The 25,626-nt window shown below is 43.3% G+C and overlaps 2 protein-coding genes across 3 annotated transcripts; both read right to left on the bottom strand.

Annotated features, from left to right (window-relative positions):
• Window positions 1-1,942: 1,942 nt before the first annotated feature.
• On the bottom strand, window positions 1,943-7,921 carry IGFBP1 (insulin like growth factor binding protein 1). The gene is made up of 4 exons (XM_055709617.1): window positions 7,497-7,921; window positions 5,864-6,042; window positions 4,072-4,200; window positions 1,943-2,885 (listed from the first exon to the last, which is right to left on the bottom strand). Exons 1-4 carry the CDS (start codon window positions 7,870-7,872, stop codon window positions 2,754-2,756), a joined length of 816 nt encoding a protein of 271 aa, XP_055565592.1. The 5' UTR covers window positions 7,873-7,921; the 3' UTR covers window positions 1,943-2,753.
• Window positions 7,922-18,458: 10,537 nt separating this feature from the next.
• On the bottom strand, window positions 18,459-24,808 carry CCDC201 (coiled-coil domain containing 201). 2 transcript variants are annotated; one of them, XM_027816106.2, is made up of 3 exons: window positions 24,340-24,808; window positions 22,015-22,580; window positions 18,459-21,103 (listed from the first exon to the last, which is right to left on the bottom strand). In XM_027816106.2, exons 2-3 carry the CDS (start codon window positions 22,558-22,560, stop codon window positions 21,017-21,019), a joined length of 633 nt encoding a protein of 210 aa, XP_027671907.2. In that variant the 5' UTR covers window positions 22,561-22,580; window positions 24,340-24,808; the 3' UTR covers window positions 18,459-21,016. The 2 variants fall into 2 exon arrangements, with proteins under 2 accessions (XP_027671907.2, XP_027671900.2); XM_027816099.2 differs by having other exon boundaries at window positions 24,390-24,808.
• Between the last annotated feature and the right edge of the window lie 818 nt (window positions 24,809-25,626).

Here is a 25,626-nt window from a genome sequence, read left to right as displayed (position 1 = left end):
AAACTACAGAGCTTTGATTTTTCAACCTGTTACTGAGGCTGATCATAAAAATCAGGACAAATCATAACACGTGGCATCTATGGCCTAAATGTAGCCCAAGCTCCTGGCAGCACTGTGATAGGGGAGATGAAATTTGCCTGCTTCACCTCCTTGCGTCAGTCCTAATCCCACTATATGGAAGAGCCTGGCCCAAGGCGGACAGCCCATGCCAGAGCAGCTCAGCAGAAATCTGTGCTGGTGAGTCCTGGCAAGATGTCACATGAGGCCAGATTGCAGATAAGGAGGCACCCATCCCCTGTTGCGTTCAGCAGGAGGTAAGGAGCTAAACCCCTCTAAGAAATTGGCCTGTCAAGCCTGAATGCTGAACGAAGCAACTTCTGCTCCTCGTACTTAACATTTAAAGGAAAGAGTTCCCCTGAAACCTCCTCCCTGTTAAAGACTGCTTTCTTGCAGCTAGGACGGGAACCAGCCTCCCTGCAAAACACTGGAAGCAGCTCTCCTCAGGATTGCTATACTGCAGACAGAGCATGCTATTAATAATTATAAATGTTAGATATATAGATATACAACAATAGATATACAATGATCCCAACAAAAAGAGTCAATTTATGCTTTTTAGAGAGCAACCTTTACACAGAGTCGGTGGGGTGAGAGCAGCCAGAGTGCTCTGTAGCATGTGCAGGAGCTGCAAGTGTATGATTTCCCCTCCTTTCCCACCATGGTCCCTTGGCAATGCTGTGCGACAGTTGTTCAGCGCTGGCCGCACTCTGGGAAAGACACCGAGGCTCTGCCCGAATTTGCTGCTGCTTCATTATTTTGATACAAAGATTGCCAAGCATTTTGACATAGTGAGTGTGGTGGTGAAACACAGTTTTAGCTGGATCTCGCTGTAGCTCATTACAGAGAGTGTAGACCTTGGTTATTTGTAATACCAATGCCATTAACTGCTTTTCCAGTGCTTTCCCTGGGAAGATCTCAAAACACTTTAGAAAGAAGCTCAGTGGTATACCCATACTATAAATCCAGGGCAGTTTATTAGACCCCAAGTGGATCAGCTGATATTGACACGCAAATACAGCCAACATACTTGCAGCAACCTTGGTGTGCGATGCCACAGAGCCATGATACAGAGAGCAAAAATCTCTACCCTTTGACTTTGCAGTTTCTACAAGCCGCTTCCCCAGTTCCATGTAAAACCCAAAGCTTGTGCCAGCAAATGGCAGGAGGATTTGATGCTGTTTCCCATTTTATGCTGTTTCCCTCCTGCCAGGCTCTTAGAAAATGTTTTCACTGCCCTCTCAGGCTGTTTTCTCAGGCAGGGTTGGTGCAGCCCGTTTCCCCCTCTGAGACTTGCTAACTCCTGCACCAGTTTCTTCATGGACAAAACCAGCTTGAAGCCGGCAAGGGCAGTCACTTGGTTTCTCTCTTTTGTCTCTGCAACCGCTAAGTTGAAGGAACATGTAGGGAAGGAGGGGGACCGCATCCCAAGCCAAGGGGACCTTCTTTGCTTTGGGCAAAAAGTCAGGCTGGGCTTTTCCACAGCCTCCCTTTTTATAACCTCTGACTTCTGTGCAGGAAATTACTCTTTCTAGTCTCAGCCTTCTCTTTTAAACACACAAATACTGCTGCCGTGGGCCTTCAAGCGGAGAAAGGCATCCAGCCCTCCTACCCAGAAAACCTTTTAAGAACTGCAGTGGAGGCTGCTGCTCTGCCCAAGGCAAAGGCTTGTGGAGCATGGCCGGGGTTGGAGAGGACAGGAGAAAGGGACAGGGGCAAGAGAAGAAAACTCGTTGGAGGGAAACAGTGCCACGAGTTCAGGAGGCAGCTTTGCAAGAGGCACCTTTTCCTCTGCGCTCCCACCTGCTGCAGCACTCTACTGCTGAGGTCAGGCTGCCGAATGGGTACACGCGCAACACAAGGGACACGGACATTATTTAATATCTCATTTAAATATTTAAAAGACGTTATTTAATAGCTTATCTTAAATAACATGACAATGGCAACACCTGAACAACTTCCACCTGTCAAAGGTGGCACAGCACATCCTGTTGTGTTTTACTGTTTATCTGGTGCATACGTTTGGAAAATAGAAACAAATACTGTTGCATCAGGAGCTTCAGTATATAATCAAGGTTTAGACTTTCTTTTTTAACAAACAGATTGACATTGAAACAGAGCTGCAAAAGCAACATGATATACAAACAAACCAAGTTTTAAATAAGTTTCTAAGTATGTTCTCTAACAAAAGCTATTTTTTAAAATTCATTTTACATCTATAAATACATAGTATAAAAATGCAAGTTTACAAGCCATTTTTCCCAACAGAGTTATGCCACCTAAAGTGTTAAGTAGCAACATTACTCCAGCACAAGATGCATACATTTAAAAGCAATAATATTAAGTATTTACATATAAAGTTATGAAATGTTTGAGGATATAAATTAGTAACAACACACAGAGATGAAAATACATGTACTGTGAAATAAATAATTCAACAGCTTTACATATGAGGGTATCCATAATATTATACAAACAAAATATACAAGATTGTAGGACTTGATCTTGCGCTAGCTTTTATCTGTCACTCAAGCATCTGAGTTATCCCAGTGCAGTGAAAAAGCTACTTTATGGGGTTATTTCTATGCCAAAAATCAGATGCACAAAACTACATTACTGAAATGGCTCCTGACCGAAAAGTCTCCTGACTGGATCAGGCCCCACAAAAAACTCAGTGTAAATGAATGTGTTTAGTTTTATTCTTGTGAGTTGACGTACTGTTGGCATTCTGGGTCTCCTTTCATTTCTGAGGAACCAGGAATTCTTCTTCCAGTTTTTGGATAGACACACCAGCATCCAGCCGTCTCTCCATCCAGTGAAGTTTCACACTAGAATATTATTAGCAAAACAAAACCCACAGTAAGTAACTGTAAGCAGGAGATTACCTGTGAGCTACTGCAAGCAGAGGTGTTGGACAGAACTAGGATCAGAAGGTAGGGACCTGCCATGCACAGACTTGTTCTGAATGCAGTGGTCCCTGCTCTGACAGAGCCTCTGACCAACACGCTTGGTTAAGGAGCCCTGACCCAAGCTCAACTACCACAACAGCAACTTCAGACTTACATCAGTTTGCTCACTGCTTGGTAAACAGCAGGATAAAACAGCAATATCTTCCAGCATGAGAACCCAGAGGAAGGCAGAGTATACAAGCTGGTAGGGCGAGAGCAATGACTGGACAGTCTGGCTCTTCACACAAGGACGCAAACAGTACGGTGTGTTGTTTTTTTTTCTTGGGGAGGGGGTTGAACAGATTTCTGTATGTGCCTGATCAGATCCCAGCTTGCAATGTTTGTGAGTCACACAGTGGTGCCATGCCCAAAAACAAGGAGTCTCGGTGACACAGATTTATGCAGACCTACTAAATTTGTGTGCACGACTGGTGGTTACAAGGGTGTGGCTTGAGGTTTGGAGCTTTAGTTAGGTTTGCAGATTACTCTCAGCATAACTTGTGATGGCTTTTTTTTTTGAGGCTATAATGGAAATGGGCATATAACATAATCCATAGGCAGCACAAATCAGTATTTTTCTTCTGCTTTCAGAAGGCTAATTTTGCTCCAGACAGTTCACACCACCTCTGTGAGTTTTTCACCACTTGGGAGCTGAGAGCTGCCTTTCTCCATAGCACTTATTATACACTCAATGGGCTTTGCAGGCAGCATGGTGGATATTATGAATTAATGTCAACTGGGAATATGTTAAACACATCATGTATATGGAGTTCGATTCGGGCTGGAAGCAGATAGGGTTAAAAGATTTTGGAGAAGGTCTTTCGTGCACCTGTTCTGTGAATGGAAAAGCCTCCTGCCTCCATTGCTGTCAGCCCACAGCATGTGGCTCACTTTTAAGAGAAGAAGGACAAACCATCTGCTCCCACTACTGAGTATCCCTGTTTTCACAACCTGCTTTTCCAGCAGCTGTAAAATGGTGAGTTTGGGAGCAGAGGGTTGTGAAAGGGTTGGCTGTGTCAGGATAGTCACAGCACTGCTGTGAGCAGACAGGGGAAAAGGCACGTACCTGTTTGCTGTGGTAAAATCCATTCTTGTTGCAGTTGGGCAAGTAGAATTTGTAAATCTCCCCTCCACTTCTCTGCTGAGCCTTTGCCAGTTTATACAGGGCTCTGTAGAGCTCCTTCTGACAAGGTCCCTGCAGAAAGACCACACAAAGGTTGTCAATCCCCAAATCACAAAGAAACCAGCTAAACAAAAAGTCATCAGTATAAAGCTAGCAAAAAGCTGAAAATACTTATTAGTCATATAATCTGCACCAGGCTGCTTTGCATGTAGTTTTTACTTGCTTCAGTAGGAGCAGAGCCAGAAAACTCTGGTGTCGCATTTAGGCCTTTGTTTTTATTCTTTGAGGTATTTTCTGTCCTCAGAAACATGAGGATTTAAGTCCTTAAATTGCCACACAAGGAAATTTAACCTGTACTAAGTAAACACATGACTGCTCAGAGGGTACAATCTCTCCTATTATGGGGAGCTGCACGTTAGGAGGCTGGTGTACGTGAGACTAGCCACGTTTTCTGGGTTGCCATGGCCCTGTGCTCTGTTGATGTATGGAGAATAGGTGCAAGACATATATACATGGTGCAAGAACAAACATCTGAATGTTTGTTATCTTTTGTACAGGACAGAGCTGTTGCCAAAGCAGAAGAGAGAGCACTCCTGTGGCTCGGGGACCCAAACTCAAAGTGACTGGAACTGGGGGTGAAGAACTGCTTGCAACAGTCACTATTTTCACAAATTGCTCACTGTTTTTTTTTGAAGTCACAACTGCCATGCATGAACAGTACTTAGCGAGTGATGGAGGAGGAGAACAAATTTACAGTGAAAATAATCACACCCTCTGCTTTTGCAGGACCTCCCCGTGTCAGCCCCTCAAATAAGCGGTCCTGTGCAAGTCAATGGGCTTATCTGTGGCTCTGGGGCAGAAAAGCAGAAGCCTAAAAATCGCAACTGGAGCTAACAGCTCTTATGTATAATAGCTCAAACTAAATCCATGATTAAGTCCTGTTCTGGATGTGGAATGAGACTTCCTAGGGTGGAGTGGTGGTTAGAAGGTTTTTGCCTTTTTTTTTTTTTTTTTTTTTTTTCCTATTTTGCCTGTGACCATTATGAAACTGGGCTTCAGTGCCCCTCCAGCTTAGCTCCGAGCTGTGGGTGTGCTGGCGGCCTGGGACTGGCCAAACTGTGGTTCTCTGGTGCCCTCAAGTGGAACACGGACCTGCTTGCAAAGGCTCCACACCCCTGTTACCCACTGTGATTTTGCAGTGTCGAGGGTAAACGCTTTAATTGCTAAGCTTTGTCTTTTTATATGCATCTACTTAATAGTGTTACCTTGTGATCACAAAGAAACACATTTTGGTTTGCATTGGTGTTTCACCAATAACTGTATGTAAGGATTCCCTTTTATTTCACTGAGCATGGGACCCAGTGACAAATCCCTTTTATTTTTTAACTAAAACATGCAAGGAGTCCAAGATTCTAAAATGAGCTCATGGAAATTAAGCAATAATCTGATAGTAAATGCAGATAAAGTTTCAGCCTCTGCATGGAGTCCATGTAGGACATATCTGATGCACACCTGTTTTTATCGGTCCTGCCATATTGAGGGTTTTTTTGGTTTGTTTTCAGGATTGCTGTTCCTCAAGCATCTGATGAAGGCAGTCCAAAAGTCTCTTTGCTGGCTACCCAAAATACTGACATCCCAGTGTCACTGCTAGAATGCCATGCACATTTTCATTTTGTATTCTGAATCAATGACATCTGCTGAAATTGTCTCTGAAAGGTTTGCAAAGAAAACCCACCTGCTCTTTCCATTTCTTGAGTTCAGATAGTCTCTTTGCTTTCATGTTTTCATATGCAGTGATGGCATTCCAGGGAATGGGCTTGTCCTGGCTTATGAGAGACATCAGCTGATAGTTCAGCAGCTGATCCTGTGTCATTTCAGCGCTTTCCAAAGACGTATCATCAGGTTCCATAGAGTCTGGAAAAGAATAATGGTAAAGGTGAACATCTTCAGTGAACTTTTGCATTTATTTCTCCAAGTTAAAAAGGTAAAGAAAAATCAGAACAAACAACAACAAAGTAATCTCTTAAGACAGATACATTACAGTAGCTCTTGCAGGAATAATAAATTACATGTGCAGCACAGGAAATCAAACTTTTGTCATAAATTAACAGGAGGACACTTTAGCTATTCTCTAATAAGTTGGGTTTTTTACGATCCTTTGAAATCAGTCTAATCCCAAAGATGATGCTGCAGCCAGTCTGTTAGAAGTGAAAAAAACTTTCTTGACCACAGTGAGTTGTAGAGACTTTGCTAAATGAGGAAAGACTGGAGTGAAACTTGGCATCAATTTGGAATTATTATTTTTTTTTCCAGCATGTGTTTCAGCTTTTACTCAGGAGAGGAACTGCTCCAGACCTGACCCCGTGGCATCCTATACTTTGTTCCATGGCTTGCCTGACATATAGGAAGGGATAGCAATTCACAGGAGCCAGCGGTAGCCCACAGTGTCCTGCAGCGGATGCAATAACAGGGGACTGGCCGAAGCCGTCTGGCTCTGGCTGCTGATGGGCCGCCCGCCAGTGCCCACCTCGGTGCATGTGAGCTCTCCTGCTGGGAGCAGCAGAATGGCAGGGACTCATCATGGGATAGAAGTTTGACATGTGTCTAAGTTGTTGGATCAAGGCTGTTGCCAATCATCCAATGGCCTAAAACCCACCTGCTTTTCTCTTGGTAATGGATAAGAAAAAAATGGGGTGGAAAATTGAGGAGGGAAAGAAAAAACCCAAGGCAATAACAACATCAAGTCAAATACTAGACTTTCTTAACTGCAGGAGGATTAAACACTCAGCTCAGCCACTGTTCTCCCCCTCCCAAGTGCAATCGGGACTCCACTTACTGCCACCAATGGCCATTGTTACATTGGGTCAACCATCATTTTTGTAAAGCTACCGAGCTACCTTCATCACCACTGCATGCACACAGCAGTCATGATGATGATGACAGCAACAATAATAAAAACAATAAGAAGTAAAATAGTGAAGTAACACTCTAGAAGTTCCTGAAGAAGTAAAATAGAAGTAAAATAGTGAAAAAAAAACACGGAAGAGGTAAAATAGTGAAATAACACTGAGGAAGTTCCTGAAGAAGTAAAATAGTGAAGTAACACTGAAGAAGTTATTCAAGAGGCAGTGAAACAGAAGCAGCAAACCGGTGAAATGACACTGCAGAAGTCCCCTTAGAAGAGGTAAAATAGAAGTAAAGCAGCGAGATAAGGCTGCCGAAGTGCCTGCCGGTCACCCAGCACCACATGCCCGAGCCGCCCCTTTGCCCGGGCCCCCCGCAGCCCCGGCGGAGACGCAGCTCCCGCCCCGCCGCCCGCGCTGCCCCGGCCCCCGCACCACCCGCGCCCCCCGCCCCCCGCGCCGTACCTGCGGGCTCCGCCGTGCGCGCCCCAGCCGCCTCGCCGGCGGGCAGGCAGGTCCCCTGTCCCCGCAGCAGGGCGGAGAGCGGCCGGGGGTCCCCGGGGGGGCCGTGGCAGCGCAGCCCCTGCCGGCAGCGCGCCGTGTAGACCCCGCAGGGCTGGCCCGGCCCCAGGGCGCAGGTCTGGCAGCAGCCGCAGCCGGGCGGCCGGGCGGGCTCCGGGCAGGCGGGCGGCACGGGGGGGCAGAGCGCCAGCTGCTGTGGGGGGCAGGGGGCGCAGCGCAGCGGCGGCGGGGCCGCCCCGGCGGCCGGGCGAGGGCCCAGCGGCGGCGCCAGCAGCAGGGGCGGCAGCAGCAGTGACAGCAGCCACCGCAGGCGGCTCATGGCGCGGGGGCACCGCGGCGAGGGGGCGGCTCGGCCGGCGGAGGAGCCCCAGGGCGCTTCACGTACATTCGGCTCGCCCGGGCCATTTATACAGTGCTTTGCCGGGCTATTAATCTTTAACCCCGAGTTAACTATTACCGGGAGGACTGTGGAAGCATCATTGCACCGGCGGTCCGAGGCCCTGGCCACTCTTCCCCTCCCCTTTCACTTTCCCCCTTTATCTTTTTTCTTTCCTCCAGACATGCAGGAATGCTTTTCTTCTCTGCCCCCACCTCTCCGCCCTAGCACGGTCCACAAGGAAAAATGTGGCGAAGAGGGGGGGGGGAAGGGGGCAGAGGGGAATGGATGGGGGGGGGGTGCCCCCTCCGCTTTTGTCCCTCACGAATGTCTCCACTCTCCTGTTTTTGATGTAAATGTTAAAAAAAAAGGGGGGGGGGAGGGGATGAGGAGGGGGGTAAGAGTGGGAGGGAATCCCATTGAAACTGAGGCACCTGACTTCATATTTCCACTGCAACAAACCCTTGTTTAATTTTCGTCATGTGGCTGCAGGTTAGGAGGACACTGACATACCAGAGAGGAGGCCCCAAGGGTAGTAAAGCCACCGGGACCCTGTGCCCGCTGCACACAGGCACGTAGCAGCCCTTGGGGGGTGGGGGTGGGGGTGCTGGAGCCATCACCCGCTTTGGGGCTCCCTGCTGCTGCTGCTTGGGCCAGAGGAGGATCAGTCCTCAAAACATGCACCGTCCAAACGGTCCAGGAATAAATGAGATCTCTGATTTTCTGTCTGTCCTGTTACCCTCTCCATCTCCTCACATATCACCCGGGGGGTGCGGGAGGAAAATTTTGCCTTTCCTCCTTTGCGTGCAACACTTGTCACTACAATAAAAGCAGAAGTATTCAAACTTCTCTGTGCTGGACAGATGATTTTTGTCCTGATATCTGCAGTATGTACTGAGCTTGAAATAGCAGGTTCCACCATTAAGTCATCTAATGTGGCATGATTTTTGTTTGGGGTGGGGTTTTTTGCGTTTAATTCTCTTTTGTAAATACATCACGTGTGTGAGAGAAAGTGAAGCAGAACTGCAGAGCATCATTTAATGTTCTGTTATTCACTCTGTTTTCTGGTATCTATGCCAAAGGTTTTATTTATAATGTAGTGAAGTTTTAACCGCCTATATCTGCCTGTATTCATAACTAAGTTCTTAAAAATATTCTCATTTGTTACAAACTTTCACAACCTGAGATATATTCACTTAACTAGTTCATCCCATTTTACTACTTTTTTTTTAATTCATGTTGTTTTAGGGATCTCTAGTGGGATATGTAGAAGTTGGCAACCCTTAAGACTCACTAGTATTTTTAAGCATTTTAAACAAAACTAATTTTACAGATTTTGAAACAATTCTGTGGACTTCACATGTCTGACTAGGAGCAAATTTTGGCTGAAAACATAGGGTATGACAATTTCTGTAGAATATCACAGTTAAACATTTAAAGCTCTAATGCTTATTTCCCCCCCTTTCATTTGTATTTTTTTCTAGTACATCTGCCTTAGAAAATCACAATTTTCTTACCGTTCCATGTGAAGTAAAACATATACAGAAATATGCCTTCTTTTCTCCCTCAAAGAGAAAAAGAAAACGATGCAAAGTCATGAAGAAACTTGGGAAAAGATTACAAATTAAAAGTAGACCCAGTTGTAAAATGAGAAAGACTCAAAGACCTCGTATGCATTTGTATATGTGTATATATGTGAATGAATATTCACCTATCTGTGTATGTGCCTCTGCTGTGATAGCTTTGTATGAACAGAATTGAGGCTCCTTCTACTACCGAGACCGCTTAACATAAGCTACTGGCTCCTGAAATGACTGTACTCCAGAGTGAATGCCACAGTCCTTCCTGCAGGTTTTCTGTCTTAAAAAAAAAAAAAAAAAAAAAAGATGTGAACTAAGAGATAATAGCTTTTAGTGCTATTTGTGAAATGTTTTTTAAAAGAATTTTTGAACTCATCACCCTCATTTTTTAGTCACCAGATGAAGGAAGATGCTTACTGTGAGAACACAGTCCTTGCCTGGCACACAGGCCTATGTCACAAAACTTCCATTAGTTTCACAAGAAACTCATTCTTCCAAAGCACCATCATGTTTTTAGGTCTTTGGCATATTTTTCCTTGCTGTCAGGCAGCTGGCAGTATCTGAGCTGCCCAGGCAATTCCTAACAACCGGCAGCCTTTTAGAAGCCAGGGTTTTTTTTCTGTTTACCCTGTAAGAAAGATAAACAAAAGATAAACAAACAAACAAAACAACAACAAAACACGAACCTCCAAAATCCATAGATTATGTTTTGAAGGTGGGTTTATATCATTCCCTTTATGATTGCAGGTCAGCTCTAAATGACAGCCCAGACTTTTTGCCTTGCTATCAAACTGAGGAAACCCAAACCCCTGCTGAAGCAGGCTTAGGGAGCAGACATTCTTCTGAACGAGAGGTAGACCCATAAAAATCAGTCCCTTCATATTTCATTTATGTCCATGTAATGAACATACGTCACAACAGGTTGTGATAAGTGAGGGCAGTATCAATCAACAAGGCGATGCTTTTGTGCAGGCCATGGGACATCAATGAAGTGAAAGCAGTGTATATGTTTATGTAGGCTCTGTTTGATGTAATACTACAACTCATCTACCAATCTCCATCTCTGACCCTGACATTGCTTTAAAGAACACAAACAGATAAGAGTCAGGAGGTTAAAAACATCCATGATGTAAAAATGTGTTTACTGAAGACTTTTGACGGTAATTTTTAGGTGTTTCAACTAATTTCAATCCCCTTGTCAAAAGACACCACATGAATCCTAGGCATGGGTTACTTTTTTACAAGACTTTCTCCATTAATTTCTTAATAATTCTTAGCCAATGATGTAATTTTTCATGTTAAAAAAAAAAATGGGATTTATAGGTTTTTTTCTTTAAAGACACATGGAGTGACTCATAAGGTTTCATGTAAGTTTGCGTACAAGTTATGTTTTTCCTCTAATCACTAAAAATTCAAGTGACTTGCCACCTAATTTCCTATTGGAACTGCTTCTCTGGATGTATTCAAAAAGCCCCTCAACAGTGAAATATCCTCATTACTTTTCTTTAGGTAAGAAACTAATCCTGAATTGTAAACTTAATATCCAGAACTAATATGTGACACACACAGGCATGTGCCTGCGTGCACACACACACACGGCATCAAGCACAGGAAGAGAAAGAGCTATGACAGTAATAAAAAAAACCCCCTATTTTCTTTTTTCTCCTCTCAAAAATGCTTTATTCCAGCTCTATGGATTATTAGGAATTTTTTTTATCCAAGTAATTGGCAGTGCTTGGGTTATTGAGGAATCATTTGATTCAAGCATTTACTGTTTATTGTCACTTTGTGGCAATGACATATATGCCATTTGGTATTATTTTTCTATTCTGGTTGGGTAAGTGTGACTTTCAGAGTTAGATTCTGGATGCAGATAAAGAGGCATTCCAAGTTAGTTTTGCACAAACTTTTGCAGACTGACTTTTGCTATTCCCCCATCCCCCACCCCAGCAATTAATTTTGCTGGAATGTGGAAAATATTTTGGAAATACCCAAATGCAGAAACTCGAGGGAGAGAAGGAGAGTGAGAGGCTGTCTCATGGCAAGTGTAGCTAGTGAAGCCTATGGACTTTCTGCATCAAATTGTGGGTTATCAGGTTCAAAAAAATGAGAGGAAAAAGTGATTTATTTTCTTGGTGCACCCAGTGTTTGGGCACTGGGTAAAACACCTTATTCACAATGTTGTGCGTCTATAGACCAGCCAGATAATTATTTTCTAGGAACTATTGAGCTCTTCTGGCAAGACGGGTTAAAGTCCTTTGGTGATCCTACCATGGGCCTCCGTGCAGTGTGAGTTTGCCTAGAAATAATCCAGAAACACTTTGACTTCCAGTGGTATGACAAAGCTGAAAGCATGCTGCAGAGCATGAGTTCTTGTGTGGTCAGTTAATAAAAAAAAGCTTCTGCTTTACCCCTTCTGCCGTAGCCAGCATTACTAACCCTGGGTGGAGGTATTCCCTGGGACCAGCGTGGAAATCAAGGCACTTCAGTGCCTGCCAAAGTGAGCTACAGCTCAGCAGGGACTTTGAAAAATGTAAATGACCCCTTTAGCACTGGCTCCAGGCACCTACACTAGCATCTATTTGTATTCTTCGGCCAATGTGTCTGTCTGAGCCCAGAAACAGAAAAAAAGCACCACTAACCAAGTGATGCGCCCTTCACTGTAGGCACTGGTGGCACGAGTCTCCAGCCTTCACCACTGTTAGGTTTGCTTTCTGAAGTGGTTGCTATCTTATGGAGAAGGTAAATTCCTCGGTAAATTATTCTAAAAGCAATTTAAATGTAGCAGGGCTTTCAAATTTAAATATAGTAGGGCTTTCAAATACATATTAAGGTATCTCCTGTGAAGGACAGTTTGAGATAGTAACAGGAGGCTGCTGCTTATTTTGGTGTCTGGGTCTGTCACGCGGGTGAAATGCCAGTGTGCACATGAAATTCCCCCTCTCTCCTAAAAGTGATACACGGCTTTCCAGGAGCAAGCCTCTCCCTGTGCGGTAGGAAGCACTGCAGACCAGGTGCATCCCAGCCACAGCCCATTGCACAGCATAAGGGAGTGTAGAGGAATGAAGCTGGGCTAATTAACTGATAATATACAGCTGTGGGCTGGCTGCAGGGGGAATGAGCTGGCTGATGTGAATAATGTGCAGCTGTGGCTGGTTCTGTTAAGGGGTTGGGCAGCCAATGAAGAGAGAGGAGGGAGAAGCAGAGAGAAGAGATAGCGTGCCCTGGATGAGGAGAGACATGGAGAAGGCAGCAGAGGGACTGTATGAAGAGTATGTTGGTATGAGATGGTAAAAAGACCTTGTTGCAGCTTGATAGTTTGGAGAGTGCTGCAACAGGGGAGCAGTGTCTGTGGGACAACGGCCAACAATATTTCATTTGTATCAGTTTATACCTCCTCAAATGCAATGGTGGATATTCTTGGTCGCAATAGAGAGGCCAGATTTTTGAAGGAGCTTACTGCTACCCCTTAAGCGGAGCAGGCCCTGGTGTTTCAAGTTCCTGCTCTTTTCTTCTGAGGCTTTGTGGAGGCTTTTCTTCTCCATGACTGCATTTGGCTGATAGTATTAGGATCTAAAACGCCATTCTTTCATCTCTCTAAAAATGCTGATAAAAATAGGAATCAGCCATAGGACCCAGACCACAGCAAGGCAAGAGACCTGTTTTCTCTGGGTAGCCATCCCATGGCACTGGGAAGCCAAAACCAGGGGCCAAACATACCAGAGCGCTGGCTGCTGTGGGCAGAGCCGGGGGCAGCAGCTGACATTCTCAGCAAGAGAGCTCTTACTGACAGCAAACGATACGCTGATAAAACAGGAGGGCACATTTCTGTGGATCATTTACAATTGTTTCCCACATCTAGGTTATTCACTTCTGCACTGGTTCTTAGAAAAATAAAATGGTTTGCCCAGTTTTTTGTTTGCCATTTTTTCTGTTTGTCAAGAAATCTGTCCCTGCCTTTCATCCTGGGGCATTTCTGATTTCAGCAGTATCACTGCTCTTAATTATTGTTATAGTATTGTTGCCAGTAATACCAAGAGTACTTTTTTTCAGGTTTCAAAGCCTCTACTGTTTCCCTAGAGGATGAGAGACAGGACTCTGGGATTTCAGTCAGTTCTAGAGAGCCTGAGGCTTGTACAGAGAACTAAAACCAGGTAAGCTGGTGCTGGGATTCAGGGTTGCTGGAGCTATTCAGACATCCCCACATTGAATTACTGTCTGATAGTTAAGTGTGAAAGCTTTTGATGTTCACTGCAGCCTTGATCTGCATGCATTTACTATTTCAAACCATTTGCAGGGGATCCACAGCGAGGTACAGGCAAGTTCACGCTGTCCAGAGGAGCAAAGATGCTCAGAGGTGCTGGCTTCTGCTTGAGACCCCTGAACCTTTTGGTGTGAGAGGGGCAGGGCTTGCTTTCTGTGGGAAGAGGTAGAAGAACAGCACGAAGATAAAGTAACTATGAGACATAACAACCTAATTCAGGCAGGTCACCCTGTGTGGCGCCTACTTTTGGGCGAATACACCTCAGCAAGCATTTTAGAGAAAACTGAAACTGTTAATTCTACTTGTCAGGAGTTTTAAGGCTCCTTGGAGAGCACATTTTGCAAATAGAGACATGAACGGGTTAATCCAACCTGTTATTATATCAAAATCACGCTGGAGATAAGATTGAATGTCACACGAATATTTGCCTGACCTACTGTATAAATAATCTCTGCCATCAAACACAGAGATCACACAGAGTTACAGGATTAAAAAAAAAAAATCAATATAATTAATGTATAATGAAACAAAGCAAAAAGCCAAGATTAGATTGTCAAGGCACTTCGTTACAGATGAAAGCAGAGTGCCTCTATTTACGAACAGGAGTTTGGCTGCATTCAATAAATCACCATGATTTTGCTTTCTGTAGCAAAGCCACGTGGAAAAGGATAAAAATTATAGTGACCCACAGCTTGGTGGTGATAGGTCAGTTCTAAAAACTGACAGACATGGAGGAAACTTATTAGATGTCTCAAAAGCTTTTCCCTCATGAAGTCTGATTAATTGAGCTGTTGTAGAAATGCTTATATATGTAGCTATAAACATAAGACTTTAATTTCATTCTTGTTGCTGCTGCTGTTATTATGATCAGTGACTGGTTGACCGTGACATGGTCAACATGACAAAAATACCCATCGTCCATCCCCTGACCCCAACACCACCTTACTTTTAATGTAGTCTTCTACTTTTTCATATATAGCATTTTCCTCCCCTCTGATTTGATAATTTTCTGTCTCAGAGCTACCTGTCTAGTGAAAATGTGTTCTACAGACTTATTGAGTATATGAAAAAAAAAAAAAAAAATACACCTTTTAAAATACCAGTTCAAGTCTTATTTTCCTTTAACCCCACTGATCTTGCATTCTGAGGAACTGGAATGGCTAATTGACCTTTTAGGTGTTATGAACTTGCTACTGTGTTTTTGCTTGCCTTATTCATGTCTTCTCCAAAGGCAATAATCACAGCCTTTTCATTTTGCTGGTCTCATGTAAACCCTTTGCACTGTGTTTTGTTTTCTTTAATCAAGTTTTATCATCCCCCAGTTGTGGCCAAAAAGCCCCACCTGCTACTGAATATACTAGTCAAGGGCAGGATACACTATTGATTTGTATGCTTGCATCGTAACCTTTGTAGTATAATTTCCAATCCTACAGTCTCAGTGGACTTTTTCTTAGCTAGCCAGGGGCATTCAGGATGCCAAACAGCACTTCTTCCTCCACCATCTCAGTTCCATCCCTCCTTTCCTCCCTCTAGCAGGGTTACAATCATAACGCGTATCCACATTAACATATGTGTGGTAATTAAAAGTTTTCAATTGCAATTGTAAGCATTTTGTCTAATTGTAATGCCTTCCCTCGATAATGGCAAAGCCTGTTGCTGTTGTTGAGCTATGTTTTGTGCAGGCTGGGTTTTTATTGTATGTGTTTTCCTTCTCAGAGAGGACCAACAAGGGCTAATGCACCCATCACCTTTGCATGAATGCTCTCATGCCGCACTGATGGGGTTTAATTGCATGCTGTGTGATGGTAAATGGCTTGGTGCTCTCTTGGCTGGGATGTATAGTTTTGAAAACCATTTTACCTAGGCATCTTGTAAGTGCTTTTTCTGGATCCAGTTCCTCTCCCAGTAAATTTGTCAGCAGTGCTGCCTATACTTTCTTTCCTGTATCTGAAGTCATGTCACCTTTCTGTACTAGAATGTTGGATTATTTCATTTCTAGGACAAGAACCTTTGTTTTCCTGTCCTAGAGGTATGAGATATTTCTTTTCCTCTTTCATTGCTGTCATTTCCTCTTCAGGAAAAGATGTAAGATGTAAGCTTTAGGAGGCTTATGGTGTCTGCCAGTAGAAGAGGGCTGCTACAGGGGACAAACCCTCAATGACATGAAGAAATGAAATAGAAGCCAGTTAGAAGAGGACATGTAGAGCTAGGAAAGGCCAAAAGGATGAAATGGAGGACAACAAAAAGGATTAAAATGGCAGCAACAGTAAAAAGCAGAAAATATAAGATTTCTTTCTTTCTTTTTTCACTTCCTGGGAGTAATGAAAGATGCTTCTCCTTGCCACTTCTTCTTCCCATTTCTTCCATAAAAATGAATTTAAACAGAAAAAAACACCACAAACCCCCCAAGATTGTAAGTCACTGACCTATGATACAAGCTCAATCTTTTTTAATGAATACTTAGGCAAAGTAGAACAACTTTGACAGGTAACACTTGGAAGCCCTGACTATACAATAAATCCAGGGGTGGTGATGACAGCCTTGTGACCTGGGACACTTGGTTTTGAGGGTCTGTCTCAGACAGGAATATCTGAGAGGAGATCAAATGGTATTTGAAATGCGGGGTCTCACTTCCCAGAGTTTTTTTCTGTGGGCTGCTGAAACTATAAAGGCAGATAGATGTACCTCCTGTCTGACTGGTGTCTGCTACGCACCCCCTACACACACGTCCCATTTTGGGTTGGAGGGTTGGGACTGGTGTAAAGTACTGTGAGATCATGTCCATGTCTGGCAACCAGGAGCTGCTGTCAAGCTCTGCAGGGTTTGCTTGTCTATTGTGACTGACTGCGTTATTAAACAAAATTTCACTGTATAGGGGCACAAGTACCTACATAGCAGTACAAGGACTGAGCAGCAGATTGGAGTTTTTTTTGGTGGGAAGGGGGTGCCTACATCCTAAGTAGGGTCCTAGGATCTGTGCCTAGGTCTGGGTTTTAATTACACTTAAAAACATTACCTAATAGCTTCAACTGCTCTGACTTTTCTAGTTGCTTCTAGTCTTAGTCAAAACTTCAGTATGTTTGTTAAATTTTTCTCCTAAGTCAAAAGTGTTGAGATGTGAGCTGTTTTAACAGGCACTGTGGACTGCAACGACAGATGGAGCTAAGGGAAACTTCTGTGCTGGTATGTCTTACAGAACAAAACATGCTGGAGTACAGGTCAGCGATGCCACCATGCAATTTATTACTCAGGGTTTTGTCCATAGAGGAATGTAACTATGTTGTGATTTAGATTAAAAAAAACCAAACCAAACCTGGTTTTTTTTTTAAGTTTTCCACTTTTCCTAGTTATCCTAAAATTGTTGAGCTATGATCAGCAAAGTAGTAATTTATTTTCCAGTTCTCTGTTATTTAAATCTGAAGTATGTGAGATGTGTGCTAAACACTATCTCTTCGATCTGGCCTCCTACTGAAGTGCTGCAGCTGGGCAGAGCACTCCCAGCTCTGTCAACAGGAGCGTTACCATTGCTTCAGTGGGAACAAGGCTGAGCTCATAAATCCGGGGTGAAGATGTTTCTGTCTCTTCCCTCTGTTCTTGGTACTGTTTTTGTTCTTCTCCATCCAACATCATGCTTAGTCACCATCGGCAGGTAGATTGTGAAATATCCATTCAGAGACAAGTGTACTGAAAACAGTTCCCTAGGTCGAGGCCACAGCTTAACACCTAAAGGAAAAAAACTGCCCTGAAAGAGCACCCTCAGCAGGAAGGCCATTGGAAACTCACCAATGTGTTCAGTGTTGCATTTGAGAGCCAGGACAAGAGCAAGACTCAGGAACCTGTTGCATCTCTCATTCACATTCATCCATGCAGCAAAAGGGCTTCTTTGTTTTACGAAACATGATGCCTCAAGGGTTATCTCCTCCTAAGAATCTGGTTCTGTAGTCTCTAATCTTTTCCAGCTTCAGCACCTGCAATCCATACTTAAGGTCACTAATAATGAGGCTTATTTTTTGGAAGTGTTAGACATGTGGCTCCTTTTAAAGTTGTTTGTTAGTTGTTGGGGTTTTTTTGTTTGTTTGTTTTGTTGTTTTTTTTTAAATACCTGTGCTGATATTGCAATATAAATACTCATAAACTCCACACCTGAGGGTAGTTGCTAACAAAACAGTAATATGCCATTGTTGCCACTAGAGGATGAACGTTAAACAATGTTGAAAATGCTAACTACTAGTGCCCCTCCCCGAGCCTGTTCTTTTCAAAGTATATCTGGATACTATAGCAGAAAACTAGCTGTATCACTGATCTTCAGCACTGAACTCTAGTAGACTTCTAAGTCTACTGGAGAAAAAAATGAAAGTGTAAACCCTGTAAACAAAAGAAGTCATGCCCCAACTGATATGTGAAGTGCTATAACAGCAGTGTAGTTTTGTATGTGTAGTTTGATATTCCCTAACATCCTGGCTTTTAAAAATTTGAGACAAGCTTTTCTTTTGGAACATCATTCACTAAGGGATAATGACATGTATTGTTTAAGTCCCTTGGTATTCTAACCTATAATTAACAATAATCTGTTGATGTTTACTATCAGGCATATTTCAGAAAACCCCTGAAACACCAATTAATTCTATTAATATTTTCTCATGAAAGGCTATCAGAGCAATATTGTGATTTTTGTAAACTTACAAGAACCTCAATTACTGTGAGATAAATGCTATACTGTCTCTGGTATTTCTTTCAGATATTCCCAAGAGAGGAAATAGCAGTGGTTTTCAAAATCATGAAGGCCCTTAGGTTTTTGCATCTGTCTGCGTGTTGCAGCTTCAGGACCTGAAGTCAATCTGCATTACCTCTGGGCAATTTGTTTCCCTCAACTGAGGAAGATTTCCGGGATTTTATTGGCACCAGCTAGTTCCATGAATTTGTCAGGGTGGCTGCCTTGCTCCCTGGAAAACTTTCCCAGCATTTACTGTGTTCTGAATGTTAGAAAGTTTTCAATTATGCTTGGCACAAACCCAAAGACTTCTTCAATGTTAAGCAGCCATATTCCCCAGATTCCTATTGCATTTGATGTAGCCTAAAGCAAGGCCTGAGAAAGATTTTTCCCAACAACTACATCCCTGGCCTGCTAAGGGCTGGAACATTGTCCAGTTGGCCTAACATAATGGAGGGGGTCAACCTAAGCAGGCAAAGACACTTAGGGGTATGACAGCTGAGTCTGAATTTTGACAGAAGGCTGATATTGGGTATCAGAAGGTATTGGGCAAAGAAGCCATCAGTGAAGAGCAGGCATAGAAGACAGAAAACTTACAAGGACAGAAGCCACTAGAGGCCAGATTGAGGAGAAGACATTAGATGGAGACATTTAAATACCAAGGAACTGGACGGGCTCAGGCAGGAGCCAGGAGTGACCTTGAGAGGTGGTGGGGAGAGAGAAAAGCAGAAGCAGTATCAAGACTTTCTGAGACCAGGATGAGAAGCCTGAAGAAGGAACAAGTGGAACTGGCTAACTGGGAAGGTACAAATAAACAAGAGACAGAACTGGGTCATTTGGATTAAGCATTGGGTCATGTGGCCAGACTAATCTGTGCTTGTCCCAGGGGTAGAAGACGGTTTTACGCTAACCTTGCACTTGCCTGATCTTAGTTCAGCCCCTGGCACAAATCATAGATGCTGATGAAATGCCTGCAAGCTCAAGGGGAATAGCAGGACATCTGTAACCATGCCTATTTTATCTCAAAAGCAGCTTGGGATCTACATCAGCCAGGAGCTCCCTGGTTGCCAGAGGAACCTGTGGAGGCCAGACAAGCAGCCTGGGTAACACACACAAACAAATACCAGAACATTTAACTAAACATCAAACTACAAGCATGATTTGTCTGTGACCTGAGGGGCAGCATTGCCCCACTGCCTGGCTACTGCAGAGAGCCATGTCTGAGAACAAGGCTGTTCTCTTGAGAAACTCTGAAGAGTTTCACTTCAGGAATCATTTGGAAAATGCCCTAATTCCTTTTAAATCCTAAGAGAGGTTGTAAAACCACAGCTTGACTCTTGCATTTTTGAGTGTAACACAGCAACTATTGGTTAGCCTGTCTCATAATGTTGACTTCGGCCATGCTTCTGTTTCCCCTGCCATCTTAGACATAAGCAATTAAAAGTTTCAGTGTGAGAGAAGGAAAGGCAAAAGCATCCTTTGCCGCCATCCTTAGTTTCAGCTTCTTTTGAACAGGACCTTTGGGGTAATTAGGTAGTGCCTGGGATAAGCTGTAAAACCAGTATAGCCAGGGAAGTGCATGTGCTAGAGCCACACAAGAAGTGCAGGGGTGCATGCGTACACGTGGTAAATCTGGTCTGGGTGCCTGCTGCTGACACCCCACAGATCACTTCGAAGCCTTCAACTCTGCCTAAAGATTGTAAGAGACAGCAGTAGGAATGAACAGGAGCATTATGCTTTTTTGCATCACTTCTGGACTGGTGCTTCAGAAAGAGCTGCTGTGAGCTAAATTGCCATTTTGCCAGTACAGCTGTCAGGGAAGATACCCTTCTTCCTCCACATGCAGCAGCTCCACAGAAAAACAGAAAACTCCTACCCACCCCCACCCCCCCCAGCACAAAGCTGAGCATGAAGGATCTCCAGTGCAACAGCGAGGTGCATTTGCAAGCCAAGTCTGGGGCAAACTTATTTTGAGCCAAAACTTCAAAACAAACTGTCATTAATCTGTAACCTCTAAAGGGTGGTGCCCCTCCTTGGTGCCTCTCACTATTTCCTCATCTCCCCAGCTAACAGCAAAAACATTCCTGATTGCATCAGTTTTGATTACTCTCTAGATGGAGTGTAATCCCAGTTAGTCAAAGAAGAATCTCCTCATGTGGCCACCAGGACTTTGTCACTTAAGGAACATCAGTAACCTCAGAAGATTTGAATGCTACACAATAAAGCGTGGCCAGGAAGAGCTGTGGCAGCATGAAGAACAGTTCTTACACAAAGTTCTCGCTCCCTGCTTTGTTCCAGGCATTCAGCCATTATACAGTAACCTTGGCTCTCATGTAGAGGCACTTCTTCATTTCGTACCCGACTCCTCCTAGATTTAAGAGGCAAAGAGAGTCACAAAGCAAACAACAACAACTGAACGTTATGGAAGGAAAAAAAAAGGTCCAACAGGCACTATAGTCAGCTGTGTGATTTATTGGAGCTAGCTGTTCCCACAAGAAGGATGCAGTAGCACTAATTCCATAGGTAGTTCAGTCAAGCTTCTTCAATTGTCAGCTCATGTTCGGTTGCTTCCTCAATGTTTTTAAGTTGACGAAGCACCCATTCTCTTTCTTTCTCTCTCTGTAATACAGAAATGAAAATATTAATTAGGTAATCTAATTGATTCAGATGTCACCTGCTTTAAAAAACAAACAGCATATACAAAGGCATTATGAATCCAACTGGATTTTGGCCGAAGTTTCCAATTTGTTTTAAGCTAAGGAGGCTTTACTCCCAGAACGGAGAACTCTTTCCCAGGTTTCCAACACATCCATAAACATTATGGTACAGGGGAAAAACTAAACAGAATTTGCTGGCTTCACACTGACATAACAGCCTTCAGAATCGAGTTCGGCTGCCCACCTACCCTTCTATGGGCTTTCCTCAAGGCCCTTGCCAATAAGCAAAGTGCTAGGAAAGTGAGTTCTCACACTCCACAGAATATAAAAAGAAAGACCTGCATGAGGGCTGTTAATCTAAGCTTTCCCTGGGAAGCCCTATGCTAATTGCAGTACTGCACACAAGACCCCATTTGCAATGACTGGCACTCTTCTTATAAATCACTACACCTTGGATTAAACAAGGAAAGAAGTTGATTATTTGTTTCCCCAGTTTTAGTTAACTTGCTAATGTTAAGAAACTTGAGAATTTAGATCACTGATTCCTTCCCATTTTTAAGTTCCTCCTAAAGGTTTTTTTTTTAAAAAAAAAAGTGTGTACTTTTGCATTAGTGTACACAACTAGTCATGCAAGCTCACAAGCTGAAGCAAGTACAGTTTGGAGGGCTGCATTGCATCCAGTCTGCTATTAGGAATGATAGCACAGAGCCTAGCAGGTTATGACCCCATTCATAATTACATGTTCTCACTGGTAAAGTTGTGGAGGTGTTCCACAACTAAAATACTCCCACGTTACTGGAAAATCTGTTTATTCTCAGCATGGGTAGGAGTTTGTATAGCTTAGCTATTTCATAACTAAGGGAAAGCCATTACCACAAGAGCCTTGTCAGTTTTCTTCTTCCTGGTTTTTCTTATTGGGAGATCTTTTATCCCTGGTATTCCACTAACAAGCCATGAAGGTCCACTCTCAGGAGTTACTGCATGTGCCTGAGATACTTCAGTGACAGCTTGAGTTTCCATGTTTGGGACAACGTTGTCACTTGACTCTTCATTTGATTCAGAGGCCAACACCGTGGAAAGCCTCCTTCTAGAAAACGCAGCCTGAGAGCTTTGACTTATCTCTCTGTTCACTTCTTGCCAGTCAAACACTGTTGAAAGCCTTTTCGGGGATGTACGAGGGATGTATGCTTCAACACGTACTAACGATACTTGAGCTAATGGTCTGCTTAGATTTGATTTTGGCACTGGAGTTCCATAAACTGTCTTACTGGCACCTTGGTCCTCAACTGACTGACTTGTCAGATCTGTAAGAGATGTCATTGTTCTTGAAAACATTGAGTCCACTGGAGTGCTGTGTTTCACCATTCTCTTTTTCAAGGATCTTTTAACATTCAGAAAAGAATCTTCTTCCTCTGACATCTTGAGGTCAGGTTTATTGCCTTAAGAGAAGGAGAAAATTGTGTCATTGCTCACATAGTGAGAGATGCTGTGTAAAATGCTTGGCTGCACCAAATCTGAGGTGTTCCTCTTTTCATGTCTGCGTTCTGTCTTTACATGGAATTTATCCCTTGTACAAACAGTGTTCCTAAAGGGTTTGGCAGAGCCACATTGAAAACAGAACATTAGAAGACAGCTTGTCACACATACAACACTTCTGCCCCAGCCTTCCGCATGTGGAGCTCCATATATGCTAGAATTTGTATTTATTTATTTTTGAAGATCTCATTAACTGCAACATCATTAAGACAGCATTTTCTCCTTCAGAGTATACAAATCATATACTTTCAGGGTTGCAGCTGCTAACACTGGGTAGGTAGGTGAAAACTGTTAGATGCCAGAGGGATTACCATAGTGCAGGAAAAAACCCCCCAACAAACCAAAACAAAACCAACAACCAAGCACTCTAGACAGATGTGCAGAGAAGTTCTGGATTCAAACAAACATCTGTTAGTCCAATTGCCATTTTCCCCCCCTTATTTTCTTAAAAGGGAGCTCACAAACCTCTCATTCCCTCCCACTTACTTGAGATTTGGCTTATGTCTGCAGATCTTAAGCCAACCACGTGTTTTGCAAGTCTGTTTGCAACCAAATTTATAGCAGTGGCAAGGTTGGTTTTGCTAGAAGTTTCCTGCACCCATTTGCCAGCCCCCACCAAAAAGAAGCCTGATTTCTTACACATGCAAAAGCCCAAGATAAATATATCCAGTTTAAGATACACCTTAAAATAAGTATCTTAATTAGATGAGCAGTTAAGTACTTCTAGTAACTGTTGAACTCTTCGCTCTCATGAGGCAGTTCAGATATTTCATATAGGTCGATTGCATGAAGCTCATCTAGAGGGCAATAGGTGTTAAGTGCCCCTATTCTAAGCCCTATAGATCAAAGGTCTTGGTGGGGCTTTGGGGGGGACGGGATGATGGGACCGTGATAAAGCAGGGCACAGAAGGACAGACAGATCGGTTTGCTGAAGTGAAAGGCATCAGTTCTCCATTCTTTATCAGTGTTTTTGCACCTATGTAGGGTCTGAGTTTGGCAGAGTTTCCCATCCACTTTGTTTCTAAGGAACAGGAGGCAAGAGGTAAGGTGCTGACTCTTCAATACAGCAGAAGTCAGGTGTTTGGGAGGTTTTCTTCTCATTAAAAAGTTGGGGGAGGGGGTGGGACATGACAGAACACACCAACTTTTTTCACTTTTCTTTGGATATCCATTTCTCCTCTCATTCCTTGGAATCACTAGGTTGTGTGACACGTTACAAGCAGCACTCAGCCTACAGACACAGCCTTCTCCCTTTCCCTTTCAGCCATATTGACTTCCCTTAGTCTTCATCATAGAAACTTACTTGCAGGAAGCTTGCATGATTAAACTTAGAGAGAATAAGAAAGAGTTTGCAACCTCCCACCCCAAGCCCATCCTTAACTACATATTTTGATGCCTTCCCTTTACTCATAAAGCCTAGATGGTCAATTAAAAGCTTTTTTTTATTTAAAGTTATTTAGGAAAAAGTATTTTCAACCAAAGTTTCTAAGGAAAACAAGCTTTTTTTCTTTCACTCATTTCTGTGCTTTAGAGACAGAAAGATATACACATATACAAGAAACAAAGGTTTTCTGTTCAGTTATAATACCATTATAGATAAAAGAGGGGAGCAGTCTAAGAACAACAGAGAAAGATAAACCATTCAAGAACATCAGAGCCTACCACAGAGAATGTATCCAGCAGCAGCTTTAGCAAGAAGAACACACACTTACCAGATCTACCGGCTTCTCTTTGATACCTTCTTCTGCTTCTCAGGTGATCCAGCTTCATCTGCTGCTTCCCCTCTTATAGCCCTGCTAGCCTCCCAGCACCCCCTCCTGCAGGGACTCCCTGTATCACACATTTAGTATGTTTTAGGTGTTTCAGCAGTGGTGCTAACTGAATAAACTACTATAATAGAAATGTAGGATTAATTAATCATAGGAAAATGAGTTAGCAAACTTGTCTATGTGCTATGTTTATTGCTCTTTAATCTTTGCTGCTTGCTGCTTATTTCAATCACAAAAATACATCTGGTGGTTAATTGGCTTCACATGGCTGCTGAAGGCACATTGAGGATCTGTCACAAGATGGATGTATGTTGGTGGAGTATATCTGTTTCCATTCTGATTTTATTTTCTCACTGCTTCTTTTGCCCAAAAAAATAAATGTTAAATCTGCCATGAAAAAGCACTTTTTAGGAAAATAGGTAGTGAGAATAAACTGAAGATTATTTTATTGTAGTCTGAATTCCACAGTGTTTGCAGCTAACAGCTGTGGAAATGGCAGCATTTTATCTTGAAAAAAAGCAGTTTCAAAATATGAGCTCTTAGGTGATAATTGCATTGGTCTGAAATGGTACGGTTCAGGTGAAGAACAATTTTTGTCAACAGAGAAAAGCAGCTGGACGGCACCAGCCCCACTGAATTGCAAGTCAGCTCTGTGGTGGGTGGTAGCAAACAGCTGCTGCTACAGCGCTGTAGAGTGAGCACCGGTGAGAGGGAGCATGTGCACAAATGTTGGGGTAGACCCTTTTGACAAAAGCATGACCTGTGGACCTTTAAAATCTAAGCCGATCAGACAGACCTAATTTCAGGGCTTTATGCGGGTGACCTGAGGTTGTGGAGTGCAGCTAGCACAGACAGAGGGGTGAAGGACTGATCTTGCCAGGATTTGAACTTGTGGTTCCAGGGAGTCTGGGTGTTTCAAACCTAATCATAAACCACCCTCTCTTGCCGCATTAATAATTGCACTATGAATAGAGAATTGGAGGTACCAAATCAATATTTAGGAATAACAGTCTGTCAGTATAAGGGGAAAGTTGCTAGGTTTAAATTATGTGCCCCTAAGGAACAGAAAGAGAGCTTGAGAAATGGAGGCACTTTACAATCACATGGACTGCACGAGTAAACATCCTGGAAATAAATAGTCTGTCCAGGATAAGCTATTTATTTCCTAAACTCCCAGGGG

Source organism: Falco cherrug, chromosome 4 (assembly GCF_023634085.1).
Source record: "Falco cherrug isolate bFalChe1 chromosome 4, bFalChe1.pri, whole genome shotgun sequence".
Lineage (NCBI taxonomy): Eukaryota > Metazoa > Chordata > Aves > Falconiformes > Falconidae > Falco > Falco cherrug.
This window is presented reverse-complemented; position numbering and strand designations above follow the sequence as displayed.